This window comes from Aristolochia californica, unplaced genomic scaffold (assembly GCF_029961685.1).
Source record: "Aristolochia californica isolate CCGP_79_NKW_82.1479 unplaced genomic scaffold, dmAriCali1.0.hap1 SCAF_3, whole genome shotgun sequence".
Taxonomy (NCBI): Eukaryota; Viridiplantae; Streptophyta; class Magnoliopsida; order Piperales; family Aristolochiaceae; genus Aristolochia; species Aristolochia californica.
This window is the reverse complement of record NW_027181992.1, coordinates 42,031,186-42,058,816: the sequence shown is the minus strand read 5'-3', so window position 1 is coordinate 42,058,816 and position 27,631 is coordinate 42,031,186. Positions and strand designations below refer to the sequence as shown.

Below are 27,631 nucleotides of genomic sequence, written 5' to 3'. Positions count from 1 at the left end.
TTTGTCTTCTTCACTTCTGCTTCACCCCAATAACCCTTCGAAAAAATGCGGAATTTCTTCATCCAAATCCGTAAAAATCAAAGTCTGCTAAACTCCCGTTCCATGTTAGAAATCGTCTTATGCATGAATTGAAGAAATTCCACGGTAGAGTCAACCATTGATCGTCACTGCTCTTTCATGGCTCCCGGCCGCAGAAAAGGCGGCGCAAGAGCTTCTGCCGCCGCCGCCGCTGCTGCCCGCCGGCAGTGGAAGGTTGGCGATCTCGTTCTCGCCAAGGTCAAGGGATTCCCAGCATGGCCCGCCACCGTAAGCACCTTTGCCTTATCTTATTGTTTTCCTTTATTTTATTTTTCTTATTTCTAGTTAGGTTTCCATGTTGTTTGTTTTGTCCTTCTCGGGATTCTAGTTTGGTTATTTTACTTCTTGGTAACTGCTTGTTGTTTTTTACGTTAAGCGTTTGCAGGAGAATAGCTAACTTGACGCATTTACTTGATTTTTATGTACACTGTTTAATTTCATTTTATGCCTGTAACTAAGTATGATTGGAGCTAAAGATGTATTTGATTAAAAAAGCATTTATTTGTGCTTCTTCTGTATTTTCTGGCTGAAAATAATTTTTAAGGGGGTTTGATTAAATAATAATCTCATCCTTGTATTGTCTTTGGTTGGGGAAGCAAATGATGAACTTTCTTGTTTCTTCAATGTAAAATTTGAAGAATCTGTAGAGAAACTAGAGTGAAAATTGAATGAGAAAATGAGATGACTGCATATCGGGTGATCTTATACGTATTCAACACTTTTATAGAGTTATTGTGGATCCAAGTGAACTAGTCACTTGTGATGATCTCCAACCAGACTTGACAACTTAACTACTGGCTACGATCCGCGGTCTGAAACTTTGAGTGCCGCTTTAATGGTTGGGCCTGCGATAAGTGTTTATGTATTTCTGTTTACTTATGCATTTGTTTGATTGTTTACAAATAAGATCTGGTAGTTCTGGTGCCCTCATTCAAAAGTTACATATCACATTTCATTTTGGAATGACAGGTTAGTGAGCCACAAAAATGGGGATATTCAACTGATTGGAAGAAAGTGCTTGTTTACTTCTTTGGGACCAAACAAATGTGAGTATTAGAATTGTTGGTATATTGATGTGTTATTCTAACTGATTGTTGCACTTGTTTAGACTTATGTATTTTCCTTAAATAGCTGCGAAATACTGTCTCAAAAATCATTTGTCTTATTGAAATTTTTTGTCTTGCTTTTCATGAAGATTTTTTACTCTTATTAAGCTAGAAACGATTAGAACAGATTCTTTCTATGTTCTTCTATGTGAGAGCTGATGTGCCTAGCCTCCTTGTGTGAACCAATCTTACTTGATTTGCTCGTGAAATTGAATTCTAGGTATCCCTTACTCTTCTTACTTGAAATGATTATGTTGACACAGGTATTGTCCATACATTTTCTATGCTGGTGAGTTGAGTGGAAAGATGAAATAGAAGTGAAATTTCCTTGCTTTTCTCTTGGAATGGAATTGGAATGCTGAAATGAGAAGTAGTAGTAAATAGACTCTTACTTTCACATGGTGTAGTTAATTGAGTCATCTAAACTTTCTCAATCACTGGACTGATTACTGAATTAATGCCAAGGCTTCTAACTTTGAAGTGCTAAGCTCTCCAAGATTTGACTTGGATACTTCTGTATGCAACCTCTTTTTTTAGCCATATAGCGTGCATGAATGGTCAACTTCCTCTTCGAAGTTCTTAAGCAGCCTTGGAAGCTTGTTCATTAACTCTTTGCTTTCTTTAGTGTTGAATAGTCAAATTCCTCTTAGAGTTCTTTGCCCAGAAGATGAGCTGTCCTCCACAAACATTTGGTTGTGTTTGTTTTGCTCACTCTTTTGCACCATCTATGAACAAGTCTACCTGTAGATCTATTAAGTGTATCTTCCTTGGGTACTCTTGTTTTTGAAGTTGGTAGAGGTGTTATGACACTTCTACTAGAAAGGTATATGTGTCTATTGATATAATGTTTTTTGAAAACTCTCTTTTCTTTATGTCATCTAGTATCGTTTCTTGAAGAGTTTTTGTCCTCCCTAGTTTGTGAAGATTCTATCCCTAAGGATGCCTCTCCCCCACCATCATTATCTTTGACTAGTGATCTTGTTCTATCTGATCTTGATATGCTCATCCCGCTCAAGAAACTGGTACGATCTTCAACTTGCCTTCCTCTTCCCAAGTATGTTTGCTTTGATAGGTTATCTCCTTCAAATAAATCGTATGCTTCCTCCCTTTCTCTAAAATTTCTTCCTAAATATTTGTAGGAAGCGTGTCTAGAGTGGAAAAAAGCATGGTGAGGAGATGAAAACGCTATTGTCAAGGCTGATTTAGCAGTTTTCTTTCCCCACAAATGGAGAGTTAAGTGTAGATTTATACCATTTTTTTAACTTTATCTCGATGAGACATTTGAAAGGTACAAGGTTAAGCTAGTTGCTAAAGGTTGCACTCCAACATATAAAGTCAACTACTTTAAGACATTTTCTCTATCTTAAATTATAGGAACTTAAAGCATCTTAAATGAGCTTAAGAAAGAGTGGTACAACAAGGCCATTTCCATTCACTGCTCTTCTCATAGAGCAGTCCAATAGAGTTTCCAAGCTAATGAGTGAGGAAAAAGATGGAAGAGAGATGAAGACAAGAAGAAAAAGAAGCTTGAGAGAAGAAGAGAGAGAACGAAAGTGAGAGAGCACAAGGAGTCTGAATTAGAAGAGTCTCCCTCAATTTGGTCGAGCTCTTCTCCTCTTTATTTGTTAAGAGTGAAATATTACATAATGTAAAAAGTACCCTTGTCCGTAGCTAGGTGAAATAAAAACTCCTAATAAAAGAAAAAGAGCAACAAAGTAATAGTAAATGTAAGTACAACTTTATCTCTAACACCCTATTGACTCGATGGATGTCAGTCAATATTTTGATTTTTGCTATGGTAAACAAAGGGTGACTCTTGTTTCAATTAATGTGAGAATGTCTTCGTCTATGGTGACATTAATGAATAAGTTGTTTTGGAGCAACCTCCTGGATATGTTGTTCAATTAGGTGAGTAGGTTGAAAAAGGTCATCTATGGGCTTAAACAAAGTTCTAGAGCATGGTTTGAGAAATTCAACTAGGTAGTTATGTTGTTTGGATTTATGCATACTCATTTAGACTATTTTATGTTTATAGAAGAGGTAGAAGTTGTCATCTTTAGTTGTATTTGTAGATGTCATTGTATTTTAGGGGAGTGGCTTGCAAGGTATTGATGATCTTCACAACGTGCTAGATTTAAATGGCTGAAGGAAGGAGATGCCAATACTTAATTCTTTCATGCCGTGGCTTCGGCAAAGCGTAGGTCCAATCGAATTACCTCATTATGTATTAATAATGAGGTAACGTCGTGTTGGACCGCGATTACTAATGTGTTGCTGAAGTATTTTACAGACCTATATTCGGAGGAATACTTCAATAGGCCTAAATTGCAGCACATCAAATTCTCTCAGCTATCTCCAGCTGCCGCTTCTCTATTAGAGCTTCCTTTCTCGGCCAAGGTAATTGAGTGTGCTATTCTAGGCATGGAAAGCGATAGGGCACCAGGCCTTGATGGCTTCAATGGAGATTTTCTGAAAATATTTTGGCCTCGGCTCAAGGAGGATATCTCAGAAATGATTCATGGTTTTTTTAGAAATGGGGTCACCTTCCGCAATATCGGTGCGTCATTCATTGCCTTGGTCCCGAAGAAGGCTAGTGTTGAGAGGTCGGAGGATTTCTGACCAATCAATCTCATCACAAGCGCCCTACAAAATCATCGCTAGAATTATGGCTCATCGTCTAAAATTTCTTCTTCCAACTGTCATACACAGAGGGCAAGGTGCTTTCCTAAAAGGAAGAGAGATTTTAGATTCCACTATGGCTGCACATGAGCTTATTGATCATTTCCAGTGTAATGAAGAGTCCAGAATTGTGCTGAAACTTGATTTAGAAAAGGCGTTTGATAGAGTCAATTGGATCCTCCTCGACGAGATCATGGGAAAAATGGGTTTTGGAGAAAGATGGAGATTTTGGATCAGGAGTTGTGTGGGCTCGGCCTCATATTCTCTCCTCCTAAATGGCAGTCTGTAGGTATTTCAAGGGGTCCAGAGGAATTAGACAAGGTGATCCGCTCTCCCCTCTTCTTTTCAACATGATCAGTGAATTTCTCTCTACTATGTTTTACTCGGCAGTCAGCCTCAGATGACTTCCTTCGATCAGCCCTCAAGAAGCTTTTAATATCCCTATCCTTCAGTATGCAGACGATACTATCATATTTGGGATCAGTAACATTGAGGGTGGCAGAAAGATCAAAGCGATTTTGGGTCTTTTCGAGTTAGCATCAAGTCAGAAAGTCAATTGGGGAAAAACCTCTCTAATGGGGTTTAATGTTAGACCTAAGTTTCTTACAGAGATGGCTAGTATATTTGGCTGTACAACAAGCTAGTTACCGTCCACATGTCTTGACATGCCAATATTCAACGGCCGCATCTGTAAAAGTCTTTGGAATCCGGTGGTTGAGAGGATTGAATCCCGGCTGGCAACTTGGAAAGGGCGGTTACTTGGCAAGGCGGGGAGGCTTACCTTTCTCAAATCTTGCATTGCAGGTATTCCAAATTATTCTCTATCTTTTATGCCTTGTCTTGCATCCATATGTAAGACAATGGATAAACTCAAAAGAAGATTCTTATGGAGAGGATCGAGCGATACTTTTAAATATCACCTGATCAAATGGGATGAAGTCTGTTTGCTAGAAAATTTAGGCGGCCTAGGGATTCGGAAATCCAAAGACATGAACCAAGCTCTGCTCCTTAAATGGCTATGAAAAATCAATATTCATTCCTCAAATCTTTGGAAGGAAATGGTTATTGCCAAGCTTGGGGGTATTACTCATTGGTGGATGTCAATGGAAAATCGGAGAGATTTATCTTCAATTTGGAGAGCACTATACCTACTTCCTCCAAAATTTTCAGTTGCTTGCAGATTCTATGTTGGAAACGATAGGTCCCTCAAGTTTTGGGATGATATATGGATGGGGCAGGAGCCGCTACAGAATGCCTTCAGACGCTTGTTTCTCCTATCCATTCGTAGGAATATATTAGTAGCAGATGCTTTCGAGGGGGGTGGTATGAACCTTCATCCTAGAAAAGAGGTCTTTCGGACACCGAGGCGTTAGAGGCCAGTTGACTGATGGACTCAGTAATTGTGGTAAAAATTCGTCCTTTGGTGGCAGATAAGCTCGTTTGGTGGCCAGAGAAAAAAAGACGTTTCTCAGTATAATTTGCTTTTAGTTTCATCAATGGTTGGAATGCTTCTCATCAGGATCATGAGATCTTTTTTGTTTGGCATCTATGTGCTCCTCCTAAGATTAAATTCTTTATGTGGAGTGTTTGTCACATCAAGATTCTCTCGGCAGACGTGCTTAAAAGAAGAGGTCATCCCTCAGTAGACCCCTTATGTCCTCTCTGCAATAGCTGAGTCCACTAGTCACATTCTGCTTCAATGCATCTTCTCATGGAAGGTGTGGACATCCATCCTTAGCATGTTGGGGATTCAATTCTGTATAGCGGCCGATTGCTCTCATTCAGTAAGTTGCTTCTTGGTCTGTCCCTCCCTGGCTAGTTTCATATCGTGGGGTCTATGGAATGAGCGCAACCGTAGAAGGTTTGAAGGCAAAATCGAATCAGCGGATCGAGTGATAGGGCATATTTCTTCTTGGCTTTTGACGAAGAAGTCCTCCTCCTCATTTGTGGGGACTCCTATCCGTGAGAACTGGTTTAATTTGGCTAGGATGCACTTGATGACAAATGTCTGGACTATGCAGGAATGGATCCCTCTTGATCTCGGTTACCTTAAGTTGAACTTTGACGGTTCTTCTCTTGGTAATCCCGGACTCTCAGGATTCGGCAGGGTTATCTCGGATCACCTAGGTAACCAACTTTACTCATATGCCGACCCTTTAGGAATCACCGACTCTACGTCTGCGGACCTTCATTGTCTCCTCAATGGGCTCTGTGTTTTTCGAGACAAGTGCACAGGTCCCCCCCCCCCCCATATTGAAGGGGACTCGAAGGTGGTCATTGGATGGTGCGAGCGTGCATCCCCTCCCCTGTGGCGCCATTGGGATATTTTTTGGAAGATTATTGAAATTTGTTCATTTTTATCTTGTATTTGGTCTCACATTCCAAGATCCTTGCTAAACACGAAGCTACCCTACAATCGCTGGTTGTCAGGGAGATGCTCCCCTCTTTGTAATTTATGTAATTTCTTCTTTATATACATCCTTTTTTAAAAAAAAGATGATCTTCACAAATCATTTGAAGATTAATTTTCAAACGAAAGACCTTGGGTAGTTGAAGTACTTTCTAGGGTTTGAAGTGGCCAAGAGTAAGTCTAGAATTGTATCATCTCAAAGAAGTATATTATTGATCTCCTATAAGAGAATGACTTTCTTGGTCCCAAACTTGTTGAAACTCGAATGGAGAGTAATGCCAACTTTCTGGAGGAGAAAATTCTCATTAGGAGAATGCTAAACTAGTTTCAAAAGGATAAAATTTTATATCAATCCGATCTATATTTTAAGGAGATATTCGCATTGGAGTTGGCAAGAGTCAAACTACAAAACAAAGAAAATCAAGTGGTCATAAAAGATTCAAGAACGGATCTTTATATGTCAAATTTTATATAAATTTAAAGATCTTTGAGTCTATTTTCTTGAGGAACAAACCTTCTATGGTTTTGAGCTATATTTTTGGGGATATCAATATCAAAAGTGCCAAAGGTCAGTTATGCCGAAAATCTCTCTATTTTTCCTATTCTCTCTCCTTTTAACTCTTCCATGCATTGTCGTGAATTGAGTTTCCTTTTCTCCTTAAATCCGAGTTTTTTAGCCAAATTTCTCTTCTAATCAGAGAGTTTTGGTCAAACTTAATCACTCCATGATGTGCTCATTCAAAGTATGCAACATCTTGTTTCAATGTTGTTTTCAAGTTTTGCGTTTTTTTTACTTGGTTGTGTATCTCCCTTATAGTTAACTCCGAAAAATTATGGTCACCCCAAAAAAGTTATACTTGGTCAAGTTTATTAAGTTTTACCGTTATAATCTCCCCTAGGTTTCAAAAAAAAAAAGGTCACTTTGGAAGTATGTGTGTTGCATAATCACCTCCTTCTGGTTAGAGTTGTTTTCCTCTAGTATTTCTTTAGTTTATCATCTTATATTTTATCACTTCAAAGCAATGCTTAGACCCACTACCTAAAAAGTATAAGAGTTGTGCCCAACATTTAGCTTGAGTCAAGTCTTTTGTTCTTCACCCCAAGAGGTGATTTATGTTTTGAGCTACCCTTAAAAAGTGAGTAGTCTCTTTGTTAAGCCCTAAAGTTGAGCAGTTTTTCCGCCTTTAAAATTGAGCAGAGTGTGTTTTAGACTATGACCGTTTTGACTGGTGTATGGAGCTTTGTTGTACAACTAGAAGTGATTTTCTTCTCCCACATTGTGTTTTGTCCAAGCTGGGTCTATATGTCATTTATATCCCTAGTTTGAGGGGGGAGAAGTAGAAGAAGAAGTAAAAGAAAAAGGTACTTTGTTGCACATGTTGTGGTAATTTTTACGTGACTAAAATATTCAAGAAAGGGGGAGCACAAAAGATGAAATTTTTGCATCTATGAAGAATTTTTTTCTGCAAAAGAAAATTGAAGATAAAAAATCCTTTTCATTGCAAGTTGTAGTAATAAACTCGAGCTTGAGGGGGAGTGTTGAAGAGCAGATATGGAAGAGTTTTATATGACTCTCACCAAGCCAAAATTAATATGGTGGAGTCTTATAGGAATCTCACAGGAGTTTTAGTTAAAGGTGTTTTAGTTATGTTAATCTTCTATTTATATTCAGTTGTTCAATTGTTTTAGGATTTATCTTTTAATGTTTAGCATTTTGATGATGATAAGCAGCTGATGGTCATTTATTGTGATAATCAGATACCTATCTTCATTACTAGCGATTGGTTTTTCATGAAGGAACTAAACATAATGAGGTGGATTGCCATTGCATTAGGGATGATGTCATGAGTCGTAAGTTGTGACTTTTTATATCAAGTCAACTAACTAGTTTAGAGACTTTTTCAGTAAAATGCTTGGAAAGAAAGAAATTTCAACTTTTCTTAACAAGAGGGGGTTGTTTGATATGCACTTTCTAGCTAGAGGGGAGATTTGAAGATTAAAATTCAGGAGTATATTTGTCTTTCTACATAACGGTAGTTTAGTCACAAGGCCTCTCTCTCTCTCTAATAGGAACAGTTTATACTTAGTTTTCTTTTACTTTTCTCAGAACATTGTACTCCTTTTACTTTTCTCAGAACATTGTACTCCTGCAATATAAAGACTGGGTATTTCTGATTTTTGCACTATTTATTTAAGGTAAAATAAAAAGAGCACTGAGGTTGAACTTGACTCTTGTCGTGCTACCTTCTCTTTCCTGCGGCAAACATTCTTCTCTCATTCTCTCTTTTCTTGCTCTTTCCTTTTTCACTCTTTCTAACCCAAAATCCTCCTACTTGACAGTGTTAGAATCTCTACTCTCTCCTCCTGAAGTTTGCTTGCATGCAATTACTTTATGCAAAGCATAATTTGTAATTCGAGTTTTCCCAATGTTTTGAGTTTTTGCAAAATGAACTTGTGTGATTTCTTGCTAGCAACTAGGATTCCTTGTATCTGTAACCTTGGTTCAATGTCCCTCCCTCCCCCACAAATTGCATGGAGCTCAGCTGGTGGCTGACCAAGTTATGATTTGGGTTAAAATCCATGCACAAACATGCTCCCACCTGGCCAAAATACCCCACATTCTTTGTCTGACTGAACTCAACACCCATAATGTGGGCATTCACCTAACTGTTCAATCTGTGAGTGGTAGATTAGTTAAAGCATTTTTTTGACGTACGGTTCATATTACTGTTTGTTTGTAACCATAGCTTATATGTTGTCTGAATTTAAACCAATTCTTGGGCAGACCCAAATCTTTGAGCCAAAACATACATCTGAAAATCCCATCGTCAAAAACTATCAACAAAGCAGTTTAGAAAGAGAAGAAAGAGGGAAAGAAAAAACACAGAGAGAGATGAGAGAGCCAGAACTGCCACAGGCTTGGCAGTCTCGTCAGACATCTAAAACAACCCCTAATCTCTTTAATTCACTCAGTTAAGCATAACTACAACTAAAGCACCATAATGCCCTTTGTTACAATAGAGTACTTCTAATACTAACATAAAGGCTTCTAATTTCTGACTTAATTATAACTAAACCAGAAACTCTTCTAGACATGTGAGGGACATACTTTTTTTTTGAATGAGAGAGACATACTTACATAATGCAAAATGACATAACTACACTTAACACCTTATTTGAACACCGATAATGATATTAACATCTTAATGGTGTCTTCAAAGATAAAAATCTAAATGATAAATAACTTGTTAATGATCTTGCTGTTCATGTTTAAAAGATCTTTTTTCCTTTTAATATTGAACTTAATATCTTCTCTTTTGCATATTATCTCTTTCTCATCCAAGCTTTTCATCTCCTTCTTTTTCCTCTTCCTCTTCTTTCTTTTTTTTCTTTTTTATATATTTCTTGAAAGATGAGAGACGTCATTCCAAAAAAAAAAAAAATCAAAGAAAGTCACCTTTCATCAAAGGAGAACTGAGAGGTAGCAATAAAAGAAAAGATTGCACCTGAAAATAATCTGCATCAAGATCTTTTATAACATCCTCCTATCTAGCTAAGGAGTTTGGAAAATTATCAGCAAACGAGACTATACAGGCAAGTGATGAAAACACAGTGGGAGACATCTTGCTGCTAAATCTCTTCAAAGGGACACAACCACCTGGAAGGATCTCCTTCTATTTGCAGGAGGCGGGACGATCTAATATTGCTTTCCAGGAACTTTTTTTTGCTTGAAAAGTGTGATGAAGATTTTATTAAGAAGGATGAATACTTGATCAAGATTTTATCAGTTGCCTCTCTTAGATGCTCTTCCTAATCACATTTTGGAGTGGATTCCTCCTCTTTGGGGAGCCCTCAAGCTCAATTTTGATGGTAATGCTCATGGGAATCCTGGCCATACTGGCTTTGAGGGGAGCCTTTCTGAACCACAATGCTGACCTCCTCTCTTATGCTGCCTCCCGTGGTTTCTATGAACTCTCTTACTACCGAAACTCAAGTTTTGTTGTGTGGGATTCACGCTGCTACTGAAAGATTGAACTCTCCTAATTGTTGAATGTGGCTCCTCAGTAGTGGTTAGTTGGTGCACCAAGGGAGCTGAGCCTGCACGGTGGCTGCTCTTATTAGTGGATGAAGTTTTTGATTTGGCTCAACAAATATCCATCACTTGGGTGCACGCAGTGAGATCAGTCAACTCCACAATAGTTTCTATTGTCTTCGATATTGTTATTTGTATTTTCTAGTTGTTTTAATTGTTGATAACATCTGATGTCTTAATTTGTTTTGGGGTCTCCCGTTGTGGGGGAAGTCTTTTCTATCCTCTTCTTTGCTTGATAAATTCCAGTTTGCCATCCAAAGAACGAATACAATGGTTGACCCTAAAACAGGGGAGGACCCCCAATACAAAGGGAAGGAAATATTGTAAATCTGGAATGTAAATACAGGCAAACAACTCAATCACTTCATGAAGGGAAGTTCTCTCTCTAGCACTCCATTGTCTAATCTTGGCATGTGAGACCAAAAGAGAGAGGCTCAAGGCAAAAAACTTCTTCCATTTGAGGCAGCAATCTCTAAGGGGGTTTACATTCAGATATCTACAAATGATCTTCAATTTCATCAAATGGTATTTCGGTTACTTTTACTAGAGAGGGTGTTGCAAGTTCTTTCTCTTTACATTTAAAAAAAAAAAGATCATTCTCTCTTTGTTGGGAATTCTTTTCTTATTCCTTCTAAGGCTTAAGGATTTTCTCTCTCTATGCTATGTATTTGATTATCTCTGGAAGCAATAGAAGACAAATTTTCAGCTTCTCAAAAAAAAAAAAAATTTGCTGAGCAAACTTTTCAATTACACAATGACACAACAATAAACATAGTTATGGAAAGGGATTTCTTTTCTCTGACAAAGGTAAGAAAGCGTATCGGTAGATTGAGTCTTGGAAGGAACCAGGAAGCATGAGAGAAAACAAAAAGTGTTTTTATCATGAATTCCCTCAACTATTTAGGAAATGGGGGAGCAAACAAGCAAAATGAGTAACTGACTACGCTCAACATGAGAGAGGAGTTCGTAGTTTGTGATTCTTGCCTTTCATGATTGTTGAAAGTTCCACAGTTTCAGGTTCATCTTTCACTCAAAGAGTATCCCCGCTAGTTCAGCTCAAAGAGAAACCAACCGCGCCGCTCCCCCCCCCCCCCTCTTGGCGACATTGGCCAATTATTTCATCTATTGCAGATATTGTATCTTCAATTACTTGTACTTGGTCGCTTTCGGACTCGGAGGCTCTAGTGGCATCCACCCTCATCGCTTGTTTATCCTTGGTAAGCCCCTGAAATGTGGCCGATATTCTCATATGGACACCTTGCACCCAAGATAGTTTTTCCTCTCCTTCTGCTTATAATTTCTTGAGCTACCCCAACCCCCCACAAACCAATCATCCTGCAGCCATCGCATGGACCTTGCTTGCCCCTTGTGCAAATTTTTTTATCTGGATCGCACGTCGGAATAAAATCCTCACGTCCGATTCTTTAATCCGACGAGGAATCCTTGTCCAAGACCCCTTATGCCCCTTTTGCCAAACTTCTCTAGAAATAGCCACCCATGTCCTCTTACATTGCGATTTTGCTCACATTGTCTGGACTAGCCTCAACAAAATAAGTTTCCAGTACTGCCCCTCTCAAAATCTTTCATCTGCAATCCTCTCAGTTATCAATGCTAGCCTCCCAAAACTCAGGAAATTACTTATCTCTTGCTGTGTTAGTTATACCATTTGGGCGTTAAGGAAAGAAAGAAACAACTGAAAATTCAATTTATAATCTATCCCTAGCGATATACTGATAGAAAATATTGTTGGCCAAGTTTCCACGTGGTCCTTATGCGTAAGGAATTCTGAAATCTAAACGGCTCCAACTTTCGTGGGAACTGGCACCTGATGGCTGACATGTCTTATCCTTCTCGTCCCCCGATTATGGAAATTTGGTCTCCCCCTCCGATGGGCTACTACAAATTGAATTTTGACGGAAGCGCTTTTGGATGCCCAGGCCCTATAGGTTTTGGTGTAGTTATCCATGACGGTAATGGTATTCTTCTTTTCTCTTTCGATGGGCCAATTGGAATCTCAAACTCAACCACTGCTGAGCTCTCCGGTTTACTTAATGGGCTGCAGATATTCAATCGCCATCTAGTGGGGCCTTTCTGCATTGAAGGCGATTCTAAAATTGTTATCAACTGGTGTGTGAAGTCAACTCCTCCTCCATGGCGACATTGGGATATGTTTTTTGATATATGCAATTTAATTTCTCATCTAAACTGTAATTGGAAGTTCATTCCTAGGTCAGCTAATCATTTAGCTGACACTTAGGCTAAATTAGGTGTTTCACTCCAACACCTTGTTGTGGAGGAAGACCCTTTTTAGCTAGGTATTGTACTCTTTACTCTTTTAATAGCTTATACATCATTATTTAAAAAAAATTACTTGTACATGGGATCACATTCTTAGGTCAGCCTATTCTTTGGCTGATAGGCTAGCTAAATTTAGAACTTCCCAACAATCTCTTTGTTTAGGACGGTTCCTCCTTGTAATCTTGCTCATTTGAGCCTTTTAATATAACTCAACACTATTTCAAAAAAAAAAAAAAAAAAAGAGTACCCCCGCTGAAGTATAGATTGGTCTTATTTTGCGTGATCAACGGATGTCAAGATTGCTAGTGAGCTGTCAATGCTTAGTTTTACTCATTTCTTATCTGTTATTTGATGGCTGGAAAAAGAAAATTTTCAGTAAAAGGCCAAAATAGAACTCAAAATGACAATCTTTTAGAAAAACTGTGTTTGTTTCGAGTGTGGGAAACTAGGGCATAGATGGAACAAATGGCCAAACCTTGAAGGAAGAACCCCATCCACAAACAAAGATCTCAAGAAGAAGAAGAAGAAGGCCTTGATCTCAGCTTGGGATGTTATAGATGAAGAGTTTGGCCACTCGGAAGAAGAAGAAAACAGTGTTGGACTCATGGCTATTGAAGATGGTGATGAGTTTACCACTTTTGAAGAGGTAAGTGACTCGGGCTATGAATCTGAGCTTGAATTGTTATTAGAGAAATCAATTCATAGTCTTAATAAATATAAGGAAAAATGCAATGCTCAGTTACACGAGATTGCAAAGCTCAATGAAAAGCTTAAGTGTTTTGAAGAAAGCTAATGAAAGCCATATGGCTAATGCTTCAAGACAAAGTGGATTGATAGACAAACTATCATGTGATAGACTTGCATTTGAAAAGAAGTTTAGACTTAGAAAAACAAGTCAAGATTCTATTTAAGTCAAAATTCTATCTAAAAAATTCACACTCAAGAGGAAAGTTGGGAAGAATAAAAAGAAGCAAATTAAGAAGTTCTCTACCATTCCTCATATTCTATGCCACTATGCTCACATTTGCCAAGTTAAGAATGCAAATGGTATCAAACAAAGTTGGGTACCCAAGACAACTGAAAAGGTTGTGGTTACCCACAAGAACTTGGGCAAACATATTTGGAAGCCCAAATCACTTAGTGCATTAAATGTTATCCCAAAGGGACCCAACTCTACTTTTCTCTTGAAATGAATTTGGAAATTCAATTTATACCCAGATCTGATTTGGAGAGCTTTAGTTGCTGCTAAAGCTAGTAAACAGATTGGCTGGTGGACTGAGGGTGGACGGTGCTATCGCTTGTCCCTTGTCTAGAAAAAAATCGTCATGCTACTCCTTGACTTTAGGAAGACAGTCAAATGTTACATTGATAATAATCGTCTCACAAATTTCTGGTCCGATTGGTGGCTGGGCACTTGTCTCGATAGCAACCATGTCTTGATTTCAAACTTGGCTAGGAACTCTGATGCCTCTATCTTTGACCTCTGGTCTGAAACTGGCGGCAGGAATTTGAATCTCTGGAGAGCTCTTTTAGACTCTGAGGCTATTTTGGCATCAAATCTCCTTACCAACCTCTCCAAGGTAAAGCTCCGGACATCCTCTCCGGATACACTTATCTGGATCCGTTGCCAGAAGGATCTTTTTCCAATGCCTCGGCCTATGAATTCCTCAATAGTCCCAACCCTCCTCAACCTAATCACCCTGCGTCCATTGCCAGGACCTTAGTTGCCCCTCCTCGTGCGAAATTCTTTATCTGGAGTGCTTGTAAAAATAAAATTCTCACCTCTGATTCTCTTATTCGGCGCGACACCTTTGTCCAAGACCCCCAAAATATTCCCGAAACTGCCACCCATGTCCTTCTTCACTGCCACTTTGCCAATGCTGTTTGGACTAGCCTCCTAATAAAATCGGCCTCCAGCATTGTTCCTCCCAAAAGTTGCCTTCCACTATCCTCTCAGTCACCAATGCTAGACTCCCAAAGCTCGGGAAACTGCTCATATATGGGCCTTATCAAAGGAAGTAGTCGGAAATTCAAATTTAAATCTTCCCTCATTGAAATGCTGATAAATAATATTGTCGGGCAAGTATCAACCTGACTCATGACTTGAAAGGAATTTAGTTACCTCAGCGGCTCTAATCTGAGGGGAACTATCGGGTGGTAGCTGTGATGATGCATGCTTCTTGCCCTCCGGTAATGGCGACCTTGGCTCCTCCATCGGTGGGCCACTATAAGTTGAATTTTGAAGGCAGCACATTTGGCTGCCCCGGTACTACTGGTTTTAGTGGAGTAATCCATGATGAAAATTTTCTCCTTTTTTCCTTCACCGGGCTGTTGGGAGTCTCCGACTCTACCACTGCAAAACTCTCCGAATTACTCAACGGGCCTTAAGTCTTCTAGGGCCATCTTGTGGCCCCCTCCTTATTGAAGGCGACTCCAAGATTGTTATTGAGTGGTGTGCAAAGTCAACCTATCCTCCCTGGCGGCATTGGCACATTTATTTTGAAATATGTAGTATAACTTCTCTTTTGAATTGTACTTAGAACCACATCCCTAGGTCTGCCAATCACTTGGCAGACACTTAGGCTAAGTTGGGTATTTCACTCCAATACCTTGTTGTGGAGGAAGGTCCGGTTAGCTGTGTATATTTTCTCCCTCTTTTATAATAATTTTTACATCCTTCATAAAAAAAAACAGTCAATGGAAGATACAATGAAATACCGTATCTCCTCATAAATTAATAAGATAGAAGACTATTTTCCAAAAACTATTTCCCAATTATGGGAAAGGGAAAGAGAATTTCAGCTAACCAATCATTAACAGTTGATTGAAGATACACTGAAATACCGTATCTCTTCATAAATTAATAAGATAGAATGATTACCTGCTGGGTCATTTATGAGAAACCTAATCCAGCCAGGTTTTAGGCTTGATATTTAGGTTAGATCTGTTACATTTTAGGTCTGCAATTGCTTTGTCACTCTAATATTGTTTTGTTTCCCTCTCTTCTCTTACATACAAAGATCTCAGCAGCCAATGTTGTTCTGAGTAGTAATTGAGGAACTCATGAATGGATCATTTATTAAAATCAGCCCAAATTTTGATAAAACTAAATCTATTGATTTTTTATGAATGGGTTCTCTAGTTACAAAATGAAATGAAAATCAGCCGAAATAGTTCAGTGGTGTCATATTAGCTTGTTTGTGGCCTTGGATATAATAGTCCTATTCCAAGGAGCCTCAAGTAGTGGGTTTAGACATGATAAGGTGCTTTTTCAACTCCTCATTGCCATTCAACAGAAATATCTCTAAACAATCAGTAACATCTTTTTTTTTTTAAACAAATATTAGCTGCATCTCTCTCAAAAGTCACTGTATTTGTTATATATCGTTATGCTACATGCCAATATTGGTTATCTTAATTTGATTAGTAAACAACTTGTGATTTTTGAGGTTTGTAATGTTATCTTAGGGAAAAAGTGGCATGTAATTGTGGTTATGTTTATGTCTCATTCTTCCAAAAAAAAAAAAAAAAAAAGTTTGTCTCTTTATTTGTGCTTTATTTTTCTCTAAATAGAATGTCACTTAGTGTTTTATTTGAATAAGAGAAATAGCTTGGGCTTTTGTTTTGATTTGTGTCAAGGTATTGATCTAGGTCCTTATATTCCTGTAGTGCTTTCTGCAATCCTGCTGATGTTGAAGCATTCACAGAGGAGAAAAAGAAGCTTTTGCTTGTAAAGCGTCAAGGTAAGGGTGCAGATTTTGTTCGTGCAGTTGATGAAATTATTGATAGCTATGAAAAGTGTAAGAAGCAGAACAAAGAAGAGGAAGGCAATTTTGCTAATGAAGATGCTGCATCCTACATTTTAACTTCTGAATGTTCAAAATCAAAATCTTGGAGGAGCAGTCCAAAGCAAAGCCCAACATTTGCCCCGAGTCCTTCATCAGAGACGCAATGCCTTTCCATAACCCGAAGTAGTTCATGCAATGGAGCTGAAATTCCTGAAGTTTCTGTGGAGGTTGCAGGCTCATATGACAATGAGACATTGTCTGAAGACACCATCAAGAGTGCATGTGTCCTTAATCAACTCAAGCACACAAGGGTTGTGGCTGTTAATTCTTCACGAAAGAGGTCAAGAGGCGGACAGGTTCAAAGTTATTCTACCCGGCGAAAGCCACAATCAGTTCGAAGATCTAGGGCTTCGTCATCGGATGATCCATGTAGACTGCAAAAATTTGATGATGTAGCACCTGACATTCTTAGTGGTGGCATTTTGAGAAAGAACCGGATTATCGGGGAATCTCCTTGTGCTCCAGATTGTCATGATCTGGACCTACTTGTTAATTCTGCCACTGTTACTTCTAATGGTTGTGGTGATGTGGGGTCTGAGATAGCACCAGTAGATTCTGAGGGTGTTAGTTGTGATGAAAATGTCACATTAAAGGTTGAGTACAAAGGTGGATCACGTGGTATGGCTCGTCTGTCTACCGAAATTGCTGATGAGTTGAGTGAAAATGTTGATCGTGCCACATCGACTGTAGTTCTTGAGAAGAAAAGGAAGCAAAACAGAAAGCCAACCATATATGATACATCCGCTTGTTCTAGATTAGACAAGGAGGTTGGCACTGGGGTTAAGCCATGCAATAATGTTGTAAGTCCTCCAAATGCTTGTGAAGATTCAGTTGACTGTTTTCGTAAAGTTGATGGTGATGAACATTTGCCACTAGTAAAACGAGCTAGAGCTAGGATGGGAAAACCGCCATTGGAAGGGAAGAAGCTTGATGGCATTTCTGAGAAGAAAATTAACAAGGAGACTTCTGTACGTGTTGATACCCTTCCTGCTGATAGGGTATTGTTGGGGTCTGTGGAAGCTGCAAACACTTCACCTTCCAAAATCTCTAGTCAGTCTGTTGGGAACAACAGTCCAGTTCTACAGAGCTGTTTATTGCTTCGGAAGGATAACAGTTACCAATTACAAGATCATTCCGTGGATGTGGAAGCTGCTTTACCACCATCTAAGCGCCTACATCGTGCTCTCAAAGCAATGTCTGCTAATGTGGCTGAAGGAACGGAAGATATTGAAGCCCCCAGACCCTCTGAAATGCTTTCTAATGGCTGCAGGATATCTACTGATAACAGCAATAGCAGCTTCTTGGAAGCACAAAATATCCATGTGAACAGTGTACATTGTTGTCATATATCGACGTTGGATGGATGTATAAATACTTTTCATACCAAAATTGTTGAAGAAGGAAATACCATTCCAGTGAAACTAGAGAGTGGGGAAGAAATGTGTATAGCTGCTACTGAACCTCAGCTTATTAATGATTGTCAGGATTCACCAACCAATTTTCATTTAGGTAATAGTGAATTATGTATAAAAAACCCTGAACTATGTACATCTGAGACTGATGAGAAACTTAGTTTTGTGAAAACTAGTGCATCAAAACAGGCTTCACCATTGGATGTGGAAAACAATAAAGTTTTGGACCCAAATAAAGAGTGTTCTGATGTTGATCTTAAGGGGGAGGGTGAGTGTTCTAAAGAAGCATTAGACAGAGGACATGGAAGTTTGGTGCGTAGTATGCAGAGGGATGAATTTTTCTCTGCTGATGGAGGTCCTGTTGGTGTCCATATCCACAGTTCTATAGATGCAGGTCAATCAATTCAAAGTGGTGGTCACGTGGGATACTATATTTCTGAAACTATGAAGATATCGAGGTTTCCATCAGATGGTTCCAATAATCAGGACAAGTAAGCTTTTGCTTTTAGCACATTGGATCCTTGAGGCATATTGGGATATGAACGTTCATACTTCTCTGTGCTTCTATCTCACCATGTTGTGTTGCATTTGTTGGCACCTGAAAACCGTTGATTCTGTGTTTGTAGGCTCCAGCATGTGATGGAAGATATAGTACTTCCGAGGGATAGAGATATTTCGGAACATCCGACAAATAATGACTTGATTTCTGCTGCCCAGGCGAGAGGAAATTACTCTTGTTCTACTCCTGACAGTGCTTCAGATGATAAAGTTATCTCTGATGTCGTGTCAAGTGGACTTCAAACTCATGTTGTGGCTTTTTCAGAACAAATGTCTATATCAAGTCCCTTAAATGATGACAGAACTCCTTTAGCTGATCAACAACAAAAAAATTCCTTGCACAAGATGGATGAATTAAAGCATGACCTGTTACAGGTTGATTGGAAGAAACCCATGAGCAAGCTTGGCCATGAGGCAAATGCTGTATTAAAATCTTTTGAAGATGTTGTTGGGACACTAACTCGGACAAAAGAGAGCATAGGTCGAGCAACATGCCTAGCTCTCGATTGTGCAAAATATGGTCTTGCTAGTGAGGTAGTTATAAGCCCCATTGTCCTCTGATCCTGCTTATTGTGCTTGTTGCTTGTAGATATTTGGCACTATGATAAGAGTTTTGTGAAAAGAGTAGTTTCGTATTCTCCTTTATTATCCCTTTGATGTATATGGTAATTAGGCAGATGGAAAAGTAATTTTGTTCTAAGATAACTGACTGCACCTCTCTCTTAAGCTTTATATTTCATTGGATATTGGCATGCTTCTCATGTTGCCTCTTATTTTATCCAGTTACGTTGACTGGCTGACATAATTATGGAAATGGGAGGCATCAGCAGATTGGAATGCAAAAGAAAGTTACTGAAATGATTTTTTTTTTCATGTACTATAAGTGAAAGTACTTTGATGATACTAAAGTATTATTGGTGAAGATAGATATGATTTTCCTATCATGTTGTGTAGCAGTGACATAATTCTTGTTTCAGCTACGTTCTTCTTCCAATTGCTGTAGTTAGCTAGCGCATCAAGATATTTATGTTACCTGGACAGTATGGGGATTACAGTAATATCTCTATTACCAATAACTTGTTCTTTTGCTTGGACATCTTCTCCATTCATTAGATTCTGCATTGAACCAGCATGTAGTGGACTGTATACATCATTTGGTAGATCTTCTGTAGCCTTGTATTTTTCACTTCATGCATGAATTAATTTTCACCTTATCATTTGACCTATGTGAGCTGATGAACCTTACATTCTATTTTTTAGCTCCTTTCATTATAACCAAAAAATAGATTGCTTTCATGGCTTTTTTTTTTTTTTTTTTCTGAAGGTGGTTGAGCTTCTTCTTCAAAACTTGGAAGGTGAATCAAGCTTATACCGAAGGGTGGATTTGTTCTTCCTTGTCGATTCTATTACTCAATGTTCCCGGGGTCAGAGAGGTAATCTCATGATAATTCTGATAACTTCTCCATCCTGCATTTTGGCAGATTGGACTCTATCCTGAAATGTAGTGACATACCACTAAGGCTCATATGTAAGAATTTCAGGCATAGTGGGAGATAAATATCTTTCAGCAGTACAAACAGTGCTTCCACGTCTATTATCTGCTGCAGCTCCTCCTGGAAATTCGGCTCGTGAAAATCGCAGGCAGTGCTTAAAGGCAAACAATTTTAACCATTGTTTTCTTTTTCTTACTTCTACATAATTATCAAATGATTCTTCATTTCCCAGTAGTTATTTGTTTAGTTATTTGTTTATATGTGCATGTATTTCTGTCAAACAGGTTCTCAGACTATGGCTAGAGAGAAAAACCTTTCCAGAAGTCGTTGTTCGGCATCACATTCGAGAGCTCGATTCTTACAGTGAAGCACCATATAGTAGTAATTACCCTCGACGCTCTTCAAGAACTGAACGTGCTATAAATGATCCTCTCCGGGAAATGGAGGGTATGCTTGTCGATGAATATGGAAGGTAAATGTATTTCTTTTCTCCTCTTTATTATCATTTGCTACATTTTACAAGTCTTTTCAACTATATTTTTATTGTTTTGCATCAGCAACAGAAGTTTTCAGCTTCCAGGTTTCATAATGCCCCATATGCTTGAAGATGAGGACGAAGAATGTGATACTGATGAAATTTTTTTTGAGGCTCTTACTCCCGAAAGGGATATCAGAGTTGCTGATGATGAACCAAGAAACAGTCCCACAGTCAATGCTGAAAAGCATCGGCATATATTGGAAGATGTGGATGGCGAGCTTGAAATGGAGGATGTGGCTCCACCTTGTGACATGGAAATAGATTCTGGATATCATTCAGTGGCATTTATCCCACCAATGCCTGAGGAGATACCCCCATCTCCTCCGCCTCTACCAGCATCTCCTCCACCAGTGGCACCCCCTCTTCCTTCATCTCACCCCTTCTCTCAACCTGCAATGTCTAGTACATTAACTTCATCTGCGGATACAAACATGTACAAAAGCACACATGTAAGTAAATTTACATGATCAGGTTCTAAATTCTATTTCTTTCACTGTAAATTTGAAACTAAAATGCAGCATTCTATCCCATTTGTTTATAATGGTTATATGAAGTGTTCTTGCTTAGTTGATAGAACCCAGCTACATAATTGGATGCAATTGATTAAATTGATACCTTACTTTTAGAAAATGATGACAGTTGCGTTTAGTTATAACTGTTGTCTTGGGTTCATTCTGATAATTTTTTTCTTGGCCTTGATGTGAGACCAAAGTGTATATTTTGCTATGGATTTTAAGCATACTCCGTGTAATCTGTTTGTCAGAAGCTGCTTAGGTGCTTCCAAATTTTTTGAATAAAAAGCCAAAGGAGGGGCATTAATCAATTGACTTGTGGAGGACAAGGACTCTTCCATGTTTACATGAGACCACTTGTTGGATCCTATTTTCCTAGTTGTTGCTCTATTTATTTTATGTTTTTTTTTCTGGAATAGTGATATGCATAGTTTATATAGTCCCTATGTGGTTGAAATACTTTTTTTTTATAGCAAAATATCATTTATGAGACTATAACAATCAATCTGATCTAGTTAGAATTCCGGTATGGGATTTGTCCCAACTTTATCAGATCTAACTCTTATGTACGTTGTAGTTTTCAACCTAAACCCCATCCATGTAGAATCCCCCTCTAGTGCTCATCTGATCAACATATGTCAGTTTCTACCAAAGCCAGGCTTATGACAAGTGAGACCTGCGTTTGTTTTTGTGGTTGGTAGAGTTTTGGGTCAAAGCATGTTCAAAAGTGAGTATAACATATGATGAGCAAAAAGGTTATTCATGTTTTGGAGGTTTTCTGTTATTTATTTAGTGGATAGTATAAATATGGATCAACTCGGCAATGCACCATCTCTTTTTACTTTTTTTTGTTGCTTAGAATTGTAAGGATGAGTTTTATATTTTGATTTGTAGTCATTGTTGTTTATACACATACAGACACATGGAAATTGGACTTTGCCATTCTTTACAATTTGCTGAGGTTAAGTTGACCTGGCTGAACTTTGCATTCAAAGCTAAGCTAATCTGAATCGGACCTGATTTGCCATCTTTTTTCTGCACAATTTCTTGGGGTGTTTCCGTTGTTCCCACTTATTTCTAATGCGGGCACATGCGGAAATAACACATTCATTTAATATGGTCGGGCATGTTAAGTGGACAATCTATGTCCAGCAGTTAAAAGCATGTTACAAAATGTTAGTAGAGGAAGGCTGACAATGACATAATGGAAGTCTTGAGGGAAGACTTGAAGAAGGTCAACCTAGCAATTGATAGAGCAAAGGGCTCACCTAGCCTTCCCGAGCATCTTTAAGACAAGAGCCTTGAATGATGACAACTGTGGGAGCAGAGGGAGGACAAACTTGTTCATGTATGACTAGTCCATCTTTCTTGGCATTGGTTACACTTATTGCATGGTAAAAACCTTACACACACATTGACAGACTTGGGAGTGACAAACCTAGCAATTTATAGAGAAAGGGCTCACCTAGCCTTCTCGAGCATCTTTAAGACAAGAGCCTTGAATGATGACAACTGTGGGAGCAGAGGGAGGACAAACTTGTTCATGTATGACTAGTCCATCTTTCTTGGCATTGGTTACACTTATTGCATGGTAAAAACCTTACACACACATTGACAGACCTGGGAGTGACTAACCTAGCAATTTATAGAGAAAGGGCTCACCTAGCCTTCCCGAGCATCTTTAAGACAAGAGCCTTGAATGATGACAATTGTGGGAGCAGAGGGAGGACAAACTTGTTCATGTATGGCTAGTCCATCTTTCTTGGCATTGGTTACACTTATTGCATGGTAAAAACCTTACACACACATTGACAGACCTGAGAGTGACTTAGAAGATTTTTTACAGTTCCTTATTTCGTTTTGACAAGTTGCCCATCCAAATGCACAACTTTTCTTATTTGAACTCTACAATGCTAGAGTATATCCAAGTTTTGTTTTGGGGACAGGGTTGTATTTGGTAGACAAACAATGTACTGCTCAGGTCTTGCTTTGCTTGGTTGATTGAGTTTCAGATGCCCTTGGATTTTGATTCATAGGTTTTGCATAGTGAACAAGGCCAACTTTTTTTTATTTTTTTATAAAGAAGTATTTATATTAACAAAAGAAAAAATTACAAAGGAGGAGGGAGTAGATCCCTAACAACAAGTAATTGCAGGGTTGGTCCCTGCTTGGCAAACACATCTGCTGCTGAGTTTGCGGATCTCAGAATGTGAGACCAAATACAAGAAAATAAGGAGGCAATTTCTAGAATCTCCCGAAAGATGCCCCAATGGCACCTCGGGGGAGGGAATGCACACTCACACCAACCTATGACCACCTTCGAGTCCCCTTCAATGTGAAGGGGACCGCTGCACTTGTCTCTGAAAACACGGAGCCCATGGAGAAAGCCACGTAGCTCAGCTGACGTAGAATCGGAGATGCCTAAAAGGCCGGCGTACGAGAAATGCTAATTACTTGAAGAATCCAAAATAACACCTCCGTAGCCAGCAATCCTAGGATTACCAAGAGAAGAACCATCAAAGTTCAACTTGAGGTAACCAGGCTTAGGAGGGGTCCATTCGAATGACTTAGACCTTTGTCTCAATATGCATCATTGCCAAGTTTCTTCAATTTTCACAGATAGAGGTACCCACGAAGGAAGAGAAAACTTTCTTAGTCAGAAGCCAAGAGGAGATATGGCCCGCCACTCGGTCCACGACTCTTACCGTTGATTCACTCTTTGCATCAAAATGCCTTCAGGTGGGGCTTTGTTAAAATTGGGTCCAGGTTTATCTCAAAATGACTGGCTGAAACTGCAAGATTGTTCCTGACATTAATCTATGTGGGATTATTCTCACTAATACACCTTCCTCATGTCTAAGCCTATATAAGTGGACTAATGACCTGACAGGTAAATAACAAAAAGGGGATGGAAAATAAACAAGGCGAACTAGGCCCAACAAAAACAGATGCCATACTCCAATTCCATGTTAAAATTAGGTCTAAGTACATCTCTAATTGACTAGTTGAAGTTAGGCCTTTTCCCAACTATTAACTATGTCATTTTTTGTCGCAATAATCTATGTGGGATTACTCCCATAATCTACATTAATTAAGATAAACGAATGTTATTTGAAAATGTATTTTAAACCACCCCATGGCCCAAAATGGTTATTGGGTCCTGCGTTGGGTTCTCTAATCATGGAAACTGATATTGTCCTTTGTTATGTATACCAAGGTGCTACCTGTTTAACTAACATTTATTGTTTGTGCTAGCTCTTTTGAGGAAAATGACTGTTGTCTCACCCAAATACAAAGAAGATAAAAAAATGGTTTAACTGTTTTAAAGTATTGTAAAGATACGACTTGTCAACATCGAAAGAGATAGGAATGAGAAAGTTCATGCAAAGTCCACGTCCAGATGGCGTTCTCATAACAACTTTGTGTGTTTCCTGCTGTTATGCCCTAATGACCGCCTTTTCATGTTTTTGCAGAGTATGCAGAATGACTTGTCACAGCCCATGAATCTCCAAATGACCACCCCAAGTAGCAAGTCAACCTCGACAGACTCATCTCGTGCTGCAGGATATAGAGATAGTCGTGTACAGATTCCTTCAGCTATTTCTTCTCATACTTCTGGTTCTTGTCATAGTGTTCGTGGTTCTCTTCCATCTTTGCTAACTGTGAATAATAGCATCCGGGAGTTTGGTTGTGAACCGCCATCCAATAAGGTTTACCATCTTCAGCCACCATGTCCCAGTGTCTCGAATCAGTTCTCGTATGTTCATGCAGAGTCTCAGCAGAGAACATATCCAAGGATGAACACTTTACCCTCCACTGAAAGATTTGCACGTGAAATGCAAGGGAGGAATTCCTCGGGTCACCGGAGTAGGATGTCTCTGGCTGAACATGAGATTGATAATAGACACAGATTCGCATCTCGTATCGACTCCGGTAGAAATTCCATATACGTTGACTTAGAATGTTTTAGATGTCATTCATTTGGTTACATGACTTACTGTTCTCCCCCTACTACGTGCAGATCACTCTTGTTCAGAGAAAGCAGGAGCCTCATACGCTTCTTATCATGGACCACCATCAGAAGCAGTACCAAACCATGAGTGGACTCTTCCTCTCAGGTCATTGCATTATCGGCATCCAGTACCTACTTTGAGGCCTCCACATGGTTATCCAACTTCACGGAGTGCTTTTTCCAGAAAAGTTCCATGTAATTCTCCTTGCCATTTTTTGCTCTAATCATATCCAATTGAAGAACTCTTTGAATGCTACTTTGCAGTCCGTTTAGCTAGTTTTCCGACTAAGAAATAAAAATCTCTTTCTACCAGTTTAGAATTGCTATTTTGCAGTCCGTTTTCGAAGGAGTCCGTGGCACCAGTGCCTGGGCCCGTTGTTCTACTAATCAAATTTCTGTACGAGTCTGAAGTTTTCTCTGTGTTTTTGCAGCTCCAAACTATTGGAGACCAAGATAGGTGTTTATCAGTTCAGATCATTGGTAAATACATCTTGCATTAAATTTTGTCCTCGTATAAGCGGTTTTACTTTCTATTAATTCTCATGCATGTTCCGGCAATATTAGGTGTGCTTATTGGCTTCTGGGACCTTGTGGCTTCTTCACTCTTTTGACATTCTTTCGGGCTCCCGCTTCCTTCCATGTAAACTACTGATTTTTTCGGGAATCACGTCAGGAACAAGAGATTGTGGATGCTGCCCACCCACCGCACATAAATGTACTGTATCATCTTTTCTGCAAAACGCAGATTAGGGGAAAAGGAGAGTTTATTCCAGCCAGATCAATCTTGTTATTATATAATTTAGTTAAATTTTAAAAGAATTATTCTGTGTAGTTTGTCGTAATCTTACGAATCCGCTTCTTGCAATACCAGTTTTGAGCCAAAGCCCTTTACTCTGCTGACCAGAGCGGTTTATAATTTTCTTTTTTTAGATAAATTAGGGCGGTTTATAATTGATGTTCTTTTTATCTCTACTGTTGATGTCACACCATGTAGGTGCTGTGTTTTATAAAAATGGGTAAGAGGATTAGAAAATGGATTCCAAGTCTTCATCTTTCCTGTTGCTTTTTTAGTTGAATATGACTAAATTAAAAAGTATTCCCTTAATATAGAAGGTAATTTAGAATGGATTATCATTCATTCTCTCTATACAAGATTTACTTTTTGTGTATTAAGTCCCTCTTATAAAAACTTCTTGGATGGTGTTTTGTTAATTGTTAGTTAAAGTGGATAATAGAGGAGCAAACCTAGTCAGGGTGTGCACTTTGCTCCTAATATTTTATTTGTTTTTTTTTTTTTTAGTTAAGTATAATCTTTTTTTTTATGTAGAGATTTTTAATCACTACTTGATTTTAAAACTATGTTCAATGCAAACAGAAACAATTACACGGTGTTCAAAGATTTATAGTGGTTTATAACCTAAACTCAGGTTACTACTTTTATACTCGAGGTATTTGTACCTTGGAGTTGAATCCTCTATATTATAAGCTAAACAATATTTACATTAAGAAGTCACAAGGGCCAAATTACATTGCTACCCTACTGAGATTTATATCAGTTCACTGACCACACCAACAATTTTACAACATTCACCTACAAAAGGATTTACAACAGACTAGGTGTATTGACATACACCTGAAATTTTCTGTGGCCAACTAGAGTCAAAAGCCTAGAACTATAATTGGGCTTTAGTAGCTAACTATGCTCTCTAACCTAAATCCTCAAGGAGGTTTTCACCAACTAAACTATAGCCACAGACTTTTCTAGGAAAATCAATTGAGGGGTTTGGTCTTGCCTACAAAAGGCTTTGACCAAATATAATGCAAGGGTCTTGATTACAATTTTGCTCACTTAGAAAGTTTACACCGATCCTATCTCCCCAATCTATGTGGAAGTAGTTGATAATGTAGTTCTTGAGAGTCTTGATTTCAAAGTTCAAGGCTCAAGAAAAATTTCAAATTGGTAATTAAATCATGGGACAAATTCTTAGCAGTTCATTTTTTTTATTTCAAAATTCTTGCACGCAAATAGCAATCTGAACTTTGCTATTAATTTTAAAGTAAGAGAGCTCTAGTTCAGTTCAACTTGACTAAGTATAACCAATAAATTTTAAAGTAAATACTTCTACATGGCACTCATTGGCATAGGATATGATGTCCAATTGAAATTTAGGGACTTCACATAAATAAATTGATTGAAAGTGTGTGCTCCTACTTGCAAAAATAAAGACCGAGATAAAAAGGCATCAACCAAGAAAAGATTGACAATGTGAAATTCAATATTACAAAAAGTGAGGTGGTCTCATGTCTAGATGCCTTGATTGATGAGCATAGTTGAAAAGTAGGTATGAAAAAATCTTACATGACTCTCACAATAAGAAGTCTCATAGAACCATAATTATAATGTGGAGTCTTACAGGGGTCTCACAGGAGGAGGTCTCACACAAGAGTTTCAGTTAAAGGTGTTTGAGTCATGTTAGTCGTGTATTTATGTTTAATTGTTTAATTGTTCCAACACTTATTTTTTAGTGTTTAACTTTGGGTGTAATTAGGATAAAGGTCGTTTAATTATAATTGGATTCTACTTGTTCCTCTAT

At 38.6% G+C, this 27,631-nt stretch overlaps 1 protein-coding gene across 1 annotated transcript; it reads left to right on the top strand.

Moving 5' to 3' along the window:
- On the top strand, positions 1-26,056 carry LOC137959068 (protein HUA2-LIKE 3-like). Its single transcript, XM_068806349.1, has 12 exons — positions 1-306; positions 1,048-1,124; positions 16,334-18,415; positions 18,551-19,016; positions 19,807-19,915; positions 20,024-20,136; positions 20,260-20,447; positions 20,533-20,962; positions 24,499-24,958; positions 25,047-25,232; positions 25,469-25,517; positions 25,602-26,056. Exons 1-11 carry the CDS (start codon positions 178-180, stop codon positions 25,492-25,494), a joined length of 4,266 nt encoding a protein of 1,421 aa, XP_068662450.1. The 5' UTR covers positions 1-177; the 3' UTR covers positions 25,495-25,517; positions 25,602-26,056.
- Positions 26,057-27,631: the final 1,575 nt, after the last annotated feature.

Coding starts and splice junctions, on each gene's coding strand:
- LOC137959068 (XM_068806349.1), top strand. CDS start 178: ATGGCTCCCGGCCGCAGAAAAGGCGGCGCAAGAGCTTCTGCCGCCGCC. Junction 1,125..16,333: donor TTCTTTGGGACCAAACAAAT/GTGAGTATTAGA, acceptor ATATTCCTGTAG/TGCTTTCTGCAATCCTGCTG. Junction 25,233..25,468: donor TTTTTCCAGAAAAGTTCCAT/GTAATTCTCCTT, acceptor GTGTTTTTGCAG/CTCCAAACTATTGGAGACCA.